The 12756-nt window shown below is 30.5% G+C and overlaps 1 protein-coding gene across 1 annotated transcript; it reads left to right on the forward strand.

The window, feature by feature from the left end:
• Positions 1 to 3428: 3428 nt before the first annotated feature.
• On the forward strand, positions 3429 to 5288 carry LOC126686862 (uncharacterized). The gene is made up of 3 exons (XM_050381135.1): positions 3429 to 3699; positions 4267 to 4410; positions 5061 to 5288. The coding sequence occupies exons 1-3, from the start codon at positions 3448 to 3450 to the stop codon at positions 5163 to 5165; spliced, it is 501 nt and encodes a 166-aa protein (XP_050237092.1). The 5' UTR covers positions 3429 to 3447; the 3' UTR covers positions 5166 to 5288.
• Positions 5289 to 12756: the final 7468 nt, after the last annotated feature.

Genomic DNA, 12756 nt, shown 5'->3' on the forward strand with positions numbered 1-12756 from the left:
TCAATAGAAAAATTAAGCCATTGACGGCTGTCGAAGGAAAAAAAAGAAAAAAAGGCGGCTAGTGTTTGTTAGAGAGAAAAAAGAAGAGAAGGCGGCTTGCAAAATAATTTTTCATAAAATAATGGATTAGATAGTCCATTTACTTATATGTTCCATATTATACTCATATCTTTCCGATGTGAAATTTTCAATAACATTTAATATTTAACATTAATATGTAAAAATATGTCTTTAGATTTTTATTATCTACATACTTTGTTGCATTTTTTAAAATTTTAAAAATAATATTTCTAAGAATATAAGAAGATGAAACTAGTTTTGCGGTATACATTATTATTTTCCGTCAAACATAGGTTATCTGCATGCATGATGGGTAAATTTTCTAATAAGTGTCATAGTTTTAATTTGGATGTAGTACAAATTTACCACTTCTAGTATCTGATCTAAATTTAAATATGAGTTTGCTTTGAAACTAATCGTACCATCATCTCAATTAACAAAGTAATAAAAATAAAAATCATCCCTGATAACACGATACAAGAAAACAATTGCAAGTCTGCAAGACAATAAAACTTCAACTAGTAGGTCCATCCGGAATAAATTCTACCCAAAAAGGTTAGTAGTAATTAGGATTGGATTTTATCGTTGCTAATGATTTTTTTGATTAAAAATTAAAGTTTACAACTCTAAAACTAGGTTTTGCTAACTAATAAATAAAAATAAAAATTTAATTTAAAAATTGACACAATTAAATTGATTAAAAAAATTAAATAGAATTGCAATGAATTTATCAAATTCGCTAGATTTACAAATTTTAAAATTTTAGATAAATTTAAAATAAATTGATTTTTCAGCACCATATTTTAGAAAAATTGACATGATATTATTTATTTATAACCCTCATTTATGGCTAAAAATACTATAGATATAAAAGCCAAAAGAGATAACAAATAATAGTAAAATTATCTATTTTTTCTAAATTAGGGTGTTATTGAAACGTAAAAATACAAAATAGGGTGCAATTGACGAAATTGGTCAGGGTGTTATTGAAAAAAAATGAAAGGTCGGTAGTTTTTAAGGTGATTAACCAATTTTCAAATCTCATATCTCGATCATTTGTCCGATTTAATATGACAAAACACTTTTTTACTTTGCACTTTGATTAATTTAAGGCTCTAATACCAACTTTTTATAATTCTGAATAAATTTTTATAATTTTGCAATTATAGTCTAATTTCAAACGTTCACAACAATTTTAATTAATCAATTCCCTCCAAGTGGATTAAAATTGCAAATCATTGGTTCGAATTATAAAATGTTTGAGAAGAGTCTGTGAATTCTACGCCGCCATAATTTTTAACAATATGAAGGCCACGAGAGATTGGATACACACTATGATTGAGGCAAATTAAACTAAAATCACTAAGAATATTCAAAAATAAATTAAAATTGTAAAATTAAAAATCTTAATAATTAAAAAACTTAAAAATGAATTTTAGGACATTAACATGTCAAAAATTATGGGTTATAAAAGTAAGGGTCAATGTCATAAAAATTCACCAACTTTACACGTTTTCTCATTTTAATCACGAAATTTAAATTTTCTCATTTTCATGCACGAACTACTACTTTTTCTCAAATTCATGCACGGTGCTTGTTGGTAAAAATACGCAAGCGTATGTATGCCAATTTGTAATACAGACTGCGAAGTCCGGATATCGTACCCACAGAGAGAGCTCTAAAGACAACTAGTCAAAGTACTCGATTCGAATAGCCGAAAAGATAATTTTTGTTGGTTTTTTTTAATTAAAAGACAAATATTGATAAATGTAGATTAAAGTAAAGTAAAGCTGTAATTCAAATGGTGTTTTAACAATAATGAAAAAAGCAGGGATTATTAATCTTAGTTATGTTGTTTACTTGATTCGGATTATGGATTATATGGTTCTGATGACGTTCGAACTAATCTAGAGCACCTAAAATTTTCTCTCGAGCAATTACAGGCAAAAGCATTAAACTAACTAATACTAGGTTAATTATTCACTCTCGCACAATGATTAACCTAAGTATAAATCGATTTAATGATTATTAAGCAAATTCAAAGAACCCGCACTCGTTAATTCACTCTCGCACAATCAACTCCTGCGTTCTTAATTATATTGTTCTATTCCATTTTACTCTCTCGAGCTAAAATCAAAACATATGGCAAAGACTAAGTGATCAGTTTAGGCTAAGCATTAAGCATAATAATTAAAACCCATCAAGAACACAAAACCCATAAGTCCAATTCAATTAAACAGACATAATTTCGATTAATAATCCCCAATGAAGGGTTTAGCTAGACATAATAATGAAATAACCAAAAACAATAAGTGAAGAATTCATTCTATGATTAAATAAAATACTGAATATAAATTTAATATCAATCGTACCTTGTTCTAAGTAAACTAATAATAATTGCAGTAGAAAATAATAATCAACGATGAATCCAATTGCGAAAACGAATAGAAAACCAAAAACTAGGGTTTGTTGTCTACTACAAAAATTACGCGAACCCTATTACAATGAATAAGTCTCCTATTTATACGGCTCCCAATATTGCTGATGTAGCTAGAATTAGCGGTGATGAAATCCCAGAAATACCCTCGAAGCTTGTTTAGAAATTGCTGACGAACAGGAGCATTTTTGTCCGATTAAAACCAATCCTGCGCGTAGTGTGCGTTCGCACATAAGGGAGTGTGCGAACGCACACTCTTCTTTTTCTTGGGAGTGTGCGAACGCACACTCCCTTTCTCTCATGGGGTGTGCGAACGCACACCCCTTGACTTGGCCACACATTTTCGTTCAATTTTCTTGGCAGCTCCTGTAACTCACAAAATCACTCGTGAAGACCTCGCACACTAGGTACCCGTTCGCATACTCTTCTTTTCTGCCTTGGACAACTTAAATTTTGGCCCTTCAACTTTGCTCTCGAATCCTCTTTGATCCTTGACTATTGAATTTCACCAAAAACACCCTGATTCTCGCCATAATTGCATATTTCACCTGAAACGCTCGAAATAATAATAAGACAATAAAACACCAATAAGACTAATCAAAATATGCAATTATCGAGTCAAAAACACACCTAAAAGGAGGAGTATTTCTACTCCTATCAGTGCTGAGGTGTCACGGCTCCATTGGTATAATTTGTTGAGGTGGAGGTCATTTTACACCAATGAATGAGTGCCACCTCAGCACCGTGCATGAATTTGAGAAAAAAATGATAGTTCGTGCATGAGAATGAGAAAATTTAAACTGCGTGATTAAAATGAGAAAACGTGTAAAGTTCGTTTATTTTTTTTCACATTAACCCTAAAAGTAATAAACTCTCTATAAATATGGCCTCATCTTATTTCACAAGTCACCATTTCCACAATCAACATGGCTCCATCTTTGTCTTCCACAATGCTTATCATTTCCTTTTCTGTTTTTGTGCTCGCCGGAGATGCAGGGCGAGATATGCCGGAAAATATGCCGGAAAAACTGCCGATGCCGAACACGAAATTGAGCAATGATGCTAGGCTTGGAGAGTATATTCAAGTGGCAACTTTAATGGGTTCTTTGACTCAAACAAGTTGGTCCGGTGACTGTTTTCAGAACAACACTGGTTGGTTGGCAGAACATTTAGAGTCTTCCACCATGTCGATTATGATTGAGGTAAGGATTACCAGCTTTTTATTCAAACCAAAAATTTAAATTCTGATGTTCTAAAATGAATGTTGAAGTGTCTTTTAGAGAAATGATAGAAGAAATTATGAAAGAGAAGCAGCATGATATTAAGGTTAAAAAATCACGAATTTTAGTGTATTTCGTAAATTTAACACGAATTTTTAATTTTGACAAATTTAGCCATTAACTTTTATATAAAAAGCAAGTTTCCGTAAAAAAATACTAATGTGAACGCCAAAACAGTATTTATTCCGGTGTAACACAATAACAATTAATGTTTTAACAGAAAATTGCTCGGTGTATAAACTGGAAAAAAAGAAGAAGATAGTTATGCCTGATATTAACCCTTAATTACTATTGAAAATTTGATTTCTCATTTTATAGGCATACAATTACCGGATAAATTTATATTTTATTGTTAGAGTTCGATTCATTAAAATCAATACCTAAATAATAAACTAAAAGAGAAAAAGTAGGGATAATATTGACTTAGACTAATTGAACGTGCTATAATTTTGAATTAATTTCCAATACTAATTCTTGTATTTTTTGCAGACTAATAATGAGGAAAACTGGAGCTGTACAGAAACTTATGAATTTATGGTAGGAAGTGAAATCATGGCATCGGGAAATTTTAATGTCTCTGAAACGAATCCACATGAAATAATGTTCAATCCTACACCTGAACAAATGCGGGAAGTAAGTTTTCATTTTTAGTCATATTTTAAACACATAACAGGTTTTAATATTTTTCCGGTTACCGAACTGTAATTTTTTTACACAACGGTTATCGAATTATAAAAAATTATAGAATAGTCATTGTATCATAGGTTTTTTATAAAACAGATACCAAATTATAAAGAGTTTCAAAATAGGGTGGCCATCATTCGCTAATTTTTTTGTTATCTTTGAAAATTCGATAACGTTGTGTAAAATTATTAGGGTTAATTACATATAAAATCATGATCTTTAAACCAAGTTTCAAAAATAATATGACCTTTAAAACGTATCAATCACGGACATCACCTTTCATTTTTTTTTCAATTTTATTATGGGTACATTTTTTGTAAACTTTTTGTAACTTAGACATCCGATGGGTCTGTCTCGTATTATGTCACGTCAGCAAAAACGCCGCTAAAATTCGCTGATGTTATTTTTAAAAAGAAATAAAAAATAGTGTCTGTAATTGACAGGTTTTAAAGATTATATTTTTTTTGAAATTTGGTATAAAAATCATGATTTTATATATAATTAATCCAAATTATTATAGTCGGATATCCGTAAAAATAATTAACCCAACCATTTTTCAAGTTGAATTTACATATATATAATTCTAATTTTAATGGTAGATACGTGAAAACGGAGTTGCCGTTTACCAACAAAGACAGTCTGAGATTAAAGACAAAAAAAGTGGACATAACCTTCTGAAAGAGGTGGTGGAGATGATCATATAAATGATAAATCGATCGGCCGGCCAGCTTAATAGTCAGTTTGCTAGCTTTTCATCGTTGTTTGCAGTTATCAGTTGTCACTATTGTCTAAATAAAACAAAATGCATGCGTGTTTATATTCTAAACAAGGGAATTTGTTGGTATTTAATTATGAATTATTGATAAATATTTGATATTAATATATATATTATGAGCATTTATGGATTATGAAGTTCCATTACCCTCGAAAATTTAGTATTTGAGGGTAATGGATATTTCACCTCTTTATAAATTCAAATTGATTTATTGAGATAATCAATGGAAAAAGGAGAACGACGACCGCCAAAACTTTTGGAAATCGACTTGTATTATTTTTATGGACACCACTTGTTATTATGAAAACCATGATGTATACTCACAATACAAATAACAAGTGAACAAAGCAAAAACATAATATACCGTAATTTAGCGACGGATTAAATCCTAAGTCCCGCCATTTTTAGCGACGGAATAAACGTGGCGGATGAACCCTGCCAATTTTTTTTCACTTTTAGCGACAAATTTTATAATCCGTCGCTAAAAGTAAGACATTTAGCGACGGAATATTACATCCGTCGCTAAAAGTAAGACATTTAGCGACGGAATATTACATCCGTCACTAAATACTTACTTTTTAGCGACGAATTTCAAATATTTTTTTATTAAAATAATTTTTTATTAAAAAATAATTATTTATTAAAAAATAAACTTTTATTAACAAAATAATTATTTATAAAAAAATTATTATATTAGAATGCGGAAGTAAAGTGTAAAAATAATAATTTGTTTTTTTAATTAATTAATAAAATATTATTTATTAATTATTTATTTAAAAATAATTAGTACGAAAAAACAATTATTTTATAATATGAGAGTAAATTGCGAGAATAAATTTTTGTTACTTTGAGTTATATTTAAATATAATATACATATATACAAAACAATAATCTGAGTTGGTTAAGATGGAGTTATGCGCGGGGGAACTACATAGTTAAAGAGGATTGGGTGGGAGCAATGTGAGAGATGGGTGACCTATTGAGAAGTTGAAAAATTTGCAAAAATTGCGGGTGGGTGACAATGTGTGGTGTATAGTGGGGTGGGTGGGTGACAGTGGGCGACTGATTAAATAATATTTCTTAAAAAATTAAATTTTTTTAAATTAGTGACAGATTTAAATTCGTCGCTAATTTTTTATTCCGTCGCTGTAAAATTTTACGACCAAAAATGTTCCTTCGTTAAACTTGTTTAGCGACAGAATTTTACCATTTAGCGACGGAAAAATTTGTCGCTAAATGATGTAAGAGCAAACAAAGCCCTAATATATATATATATATATATATATATATATATATATATATATATATATATATATATATATATATATATATATATTAAACATGATCCATAAATATCTTGGGTGGCAAACATTTAATTAACATATCCACTACCATTAGTAGTATTTATATGTTCAATTGATACTTTATGTATAGTGGGCGACCGATTAAATAACATTTCTTTAAAAATTATTTTTTTTTTAAATTAGTGACGAATTTAAATTCGTCGCTAATTTTTTAAAAATCCATCGCAAATTTTTTTATTCCGTCGCTGTAAAATATTACAACCAGAAATATTGCAGCGGACCTTGTCCCGTCCGCCGCTAAACTTGTTTAGCGACATAATTTAACCATTTAGCGACGGAAAAATCTGTCGCTAAATGGCTGTTTTCTAGTAGTGATTGATATCATTAAAATGTCACTGTAATATGAGCAAACAAAGCCCTAAAGTATATATATATATTACATAAACTATCATACTAATAAGGTCTTGTCTTTAATAACCATATATTCAACATGAACCATAAATATCTTGGGTGGCAAACATTTTGTTAACATATCCTCTACCATCAGTAGTATCTATATGTTCAATTGACACTTTATATTTTTACACTTCTTCTTTAATAAAAAAAACCAATTACAAAATATAACTATTATTTTTAACAGCTTAATCATAAGGTGGACTATTCCAAACTTTAAAATATAATTCTAAAACTACTATTCATAAATTATAGCCTCAAAGCATGCCACAAATTCTCCTTTCATAGTGGAATTAGCAATGACTGACCATTTACCACTCTTTCATGAAATTGCTTCACTAACCAATAGAAACATATGACCAAATGCATATTTTCTTTACTCTATATATTATGTATAGATTGAATCTGATTTTAATCTATAATACCATTATTACTTGATAATCTACATGTGAAAATGTAATCCTTGGTGCCTTGTAAATACCTAAAGATTCTATTTGCAACTTTTAGATATACAAATGTTGGATAATTTCTATATCAACTAAACAAAACTAATATGATCGAATACATGATGAACATACATAATCCATTTTGTTGTAACATTGATACCGATTGTCGAATCTTTGGTACCAATTGTCGTGACCGGTTCGTGACCGGATTGGTATGCGCAGCGGAATCGAAACCATTCGGTAGGTATTTAATAATGGATTTGATCTACAAATAACAATATAGCAAAATAATAAATAACACAAGAGATTTACGTGGTTCTGCTTTAAAGCGTACATCCACGGGCGAAAGATTCGAGCCATCCACTAATCATCAAAATGAGTACAAAATTGATGGAAAATCACCAAATAGAGAACATCTCTAGTAAATATGCCCTTAGAAGAAAACCCCACAAAGTGTTTCTCTCTCTACAAGAAGTAACCCAAAAGGGTAAGAAATAACTTATATTCCTCACATCACACACACCCCCTTTTCCCCTTATTCACATCAATGTCTACATTGTGTGTTCGGTTTTGGTGTTGTCTAAAAGGTGAATAAGGTAGTGTATATATAGTGAATAAATAGTCTATATGGCATTAGGAATATTAATCCTAATTGGATTTATACTTCCTAGTTAGCCAATGATAACAAAGTTATCCTTCTCCCAAACACTTCATTAATAGAGTCCTGATACAAATAGGAATTAGAATTCTAGGCATATTCTAACAATCTCCACCTTGACTTGAATTCTCCAATAAACTGTGATTACTGTTGTGCTCCACCTTCTCCATTTAAGTCCAAACTGAACTTATTCCAAAAGAGGTTCTTTGAGGAGGACCATACAAGCTTCAAGAACGTCTTGAACTTGCTGAAACCAAAATGACTTGAAGATTTACTATCTTCGGGTGTATCAATCAAAATTTCACGAAGCTTCGAATTTTGTTGGTCTTAAAACTGATACCAGAAACAAACGTCATTAGTAGCCTATAATGATTAAATCAAAAAACAAATGTTGAGGTCGTAGCATATCCCTTAATCTTCATAAGTCGACCAACCCAATGAGCATACATCACAAGTGCAGCATCCAATCTCACTTCATCGCCAAATAACCCATAAAACTCGTAGTTTTATATATTGAGATACCAGACATGTGCATATAGAAATCATGTTAAACATACATTATTGTTCTAACTGCCTCATTATGCATCTTGTCCTTGACTGAACCAAAATCCCAAAATTCTGCATGTATTGACCGTTATCCATAACTACACTCCACTATCAACTCAGTTGTAGTCGGAAAACCAATCAAAATTGGCACAAATGTGATATGAACAACCTGAATCTGCATAAATTTCGGATAAAAACAATTATGCTGCAATTTTAAGCGTAGACTGGTTCTCTAACCTGATTCGCCTATAACTGCTAGCATTCAGTCCTCATCTAATTATCTCCAAACAAATTGACTTTTGAGTGATCCAATAATGACGCCATTCCAAATTACAAACGTTGTAATCCATCTTGTGTCTAAGATTGCTACTTAATCAAACAAAATCTCTTTTGCAATATCATGATTTTATCAAAAATCTGACCATGCCCAACCGAACTCTTCATTCAATAAACTCTTAAAAGCAATTTTTAAATCACTAATAGAATTTCATGAGAGTATAAAGAGATTACCCCAATCATTCATCTTACAAAGGCTCTATAAAATCCTCAAATAGTTGTGTGTTTAGAAAAGTCATACCTTTTTTCTTTATAGTTTAAAGTAGCATATTGATCTCCATCACAAAAAACTCCTTAAGAATTTTAATACCCAAGTCTGTCTTCAATTGACGACTTTCGGCACTTCCAAATTTGGTGGCTTCTCTATCTCCAAATAATCTTCTTGTGTCAAGTAATTTCGTCTTGCGAAATCCTCCAAATAATACTTTGCCATAATAATCATAATCCAAAATTAAATCTGAAAAACCAAATTGGCTCTGATACCAATTGTTGTAACATTGATACCGATTGTCGAATCTTTGGTACCAATTGTCGTGACCGATTCGTGACCGGATTGGTATGCGCAGCGGAATCGAAACCATTCGGTAGGTATTTAATAATGGATTTGATCTACAAATAACAATATAGCAAAATAATAAATAACACAAGAGATTTATGTGGTTCTGCTTTAAAGCGTACATCCACGGGCGAAAGATTCGAGCCATCCACTAATCATCAAAAGGAGTACAAAATTGGTGGAGAATCACCAAATAGAGAATATCTCTAGTAAATATGCCCTTAGAAGAAAACCCCACAAAGTGTTTCTCTCTCTACAAGAAGTAACCCAAAAGGGTAAGAAATAACTTATATTCCTCACATCACACACACCCCCTTTTCCCCTTATTCACATCAATGTCTACATTGTGTGTTCGGTTTTGGTGTTGTCTAAAAGGTGAATAAGGTAGTGTATATATAGTGAATAAATAGTCCATATGGCATTAGAAATATTAATCCTAATTGGATTTATACTTCCTAGTTAGCCAATGATAACAAAGTTATCCTTCTCCCAAACACTTCATTAATAGAGTCCAAATACAAATAGGAATTAGAATTCTAGGCATATTCTAACACATTTACACATAAAACATTTTCCATTAATTTACATTCTAATTCCTTTTCTGAATATTTTCACTAAAATTGTCCTCTTTCAGAATTGACAATATGTGTGTTGAGCACTTTTCCATTCTGAATGTCTCTATGACTTTGTTGATATAGCTTTTTTAAATTCCAACAGTCCTTGTGATCTATTTCGGAATATTTTCATTCTAATCATATAGGTTGTCTCACCCATATCTTTCATTTTAAAGTTCTTAGAGAGAAACTCATTTACATCAAGTAACAACCCAACATCAATTGCAGCAAGAAGAATATCATCCACTAACTTTCATGTCGATACACCGATCAACAATGTTTTCTAGAGTATCATCCACTAACTCTCATGCTTCGGGGAGTCCTCTTAGAGCAGCTGGTACGTTGAAAGGCGATGGTAGTATTGCGTGGAGACCCCCGCTGCATGGTTGGCTTAAAGTTAATACTGATGCAACAAACTTCTCTGGGAGCAGTTGTTCCGGTTTAGGAATTGTAGTGAGAGACTGGAATGGAGCTGTGGTTGGTGCCCGTCAAGTGCATTTGTTCGGCAATCTGAATCCGAGGATGGCAGAAATCATGGCAATTAAAGAAGCTCTCAGCTAGCTCAAGGGTTATCCGAACTTGATCATTGAATCAAACGCGATGGATGTGATTTTGGAGTTAAGAAATCCGAGTCTAGTGGATCCGGACTTTATTATTTATGATTGTTTAGATTTGGCAAAGCAGTTTAGTAATGTTAAGTTTGTTTTTGTGAGGCGATCTGCGAATCAGGCGGCGTATGTATTAGCACAAAATGCCCGTTCCATTTCAGGTCATCGGGAGTGGTTCTGTCACTTCCCTGAATTTTTCATCAATGATTATAAATAAAATCCAAATTATTTCTCAAAAAAAAATAAAAATAAAACAGAGGACATGATAGAACTTCTATAAAATATGTAATTTCTAATATCTAAAATATGTATCTCTAAATTTTTCATTTCTATACATTTTTGTTATACATATTTTTAAAATTCGAAAAAAGACGTTTCCTTAAATCAGAAAAAGAAAACTAGATTTTTCTTCTTCACGTTTAAGAAGGTTTTGCAGTATACACTTATTTTTCGTTTCACAATTGCTTATGTTTCCGTCAAACATGGGGTATTAACACTGCGTGATGGGTGACTTTTCTAATAAATTTCCTAGTTTTAATTTGGATGTAATACTCAATTACTTCTTCTAGGTTCTAATCAAAATTTACATAAGAGTTTGATTTGAAACTAATTAAATTTCCAAGTTTTAATATACTTTGAAACTAAATAAATTTCCTAGTTTTAATCTGGATGTAGTACTCAATTACTACTTCTAGGTTCCAATCTAAATTTAAATATGAGTTTGCTTTTGAAACTAATCGCCACAATTTTGATAACTTATAATGCAAAAGAAAAAGAAAAATTCAATTTAAAATGTTTTAACACGACTATACTTCATCTCAATTAACAATAATAATAAAAAATCATTTCTCATAACACTGTACAAGAAAACATCTGCAGCATACAAAAGGTCCAAATAGTACGTCCATCCGGAATAAATTTAACCCAAAAAGATCAGTAGTAATTAAAAAAAATAGAGAAAATATTCCATTTTTTAAAATAATAATAAACCTCAACAAAAAAAAAAGAATATCTCATCTTTTTAACACTTGTATTTTTTTATTCTAATTTTTTTTTATTGTTATAACACTTGTTTCTATTTTTTTATTATAAGTATTTTATTTTTACTCTAATATATGTTTTTTTTTTCAGATTTTTTTTTGCTAATCCTCTAAAAATCCCCTCACCTTTCAACCCCCTTTCGTTTGCATCCTCACCTTTCAAAATCCTCAATTTTACCCTAATTACCACCTTTCACTTTCAATTGCACCCTCGAAATATTAAATTGACCTTTTTTCATTTAAAAAATTTCGAATCAATATTTTTATTTTTACTCATTTTCTAAATAGTACTAAATGTTAAAATTTCAACAATAAAAGCATCTTCTCTAAAAACTATTTCAAAAATTACTAAATTTCACATTCACTTTTATTTAATTTTACCGTTTTAATTCCATAAAATTAATTAAATTAGATACTATTTATAATATTTGTTGAATATAAAGTATTAATTTGAACATTTTGCAGTAAAAATAGGTCAATTTAATATTTAAGGGTGTAATTGAAAGTGAAAGGTGGAAATTAGGGTAAAATTGGAGATTTTGAAAGGTGAGGGTGCAAATGAAAGGAAATTGAAAGGTGAGGGGTTTTTCAGGGGATTAGCCTTCTTTTTTTTATGTCTTTCTCTTTCTTCTTCTTCTTCTCTATTTTTTTTGGTTAATGTCATAAAAATTCACAAACTTTAGACGTTTTCTCAGTTTAATGACGTTTTTTTAAAACTTCTCATAAAAATACATCAACTTTCATTTTTTTTCCCAAATTCATACACGGTGCTAACGTGTCACTCATTTATTTGTTAAAAATGACTTACACCTTAGCAAATAGCACCAATGAATCATTGCCACGTCAGTACCGTGTATTAATTTGGAAAAAAATAAAAGTTAGTGTATTTTTGTGAGAAGTTTTAAAAAACGTATAAAATTGACATTATTATAACATTACCCCTTTTTTCCATTTTCTTC

This window comes from Mercurialis annua, linkage group LG6 (assembly GCF_937616625.2).
Source record: "Mercurialis annua linkage group LG6, ddMerAnnu1.2, whole genome shotgun sequence".
NCBI classification, from domain to species: Eukaryota; Viridiplantae; Streptophyta; class Magnoliopsida; order Malpighiales; family Euphorbiaceae; genus Mercurialis; species Mercurialis annua.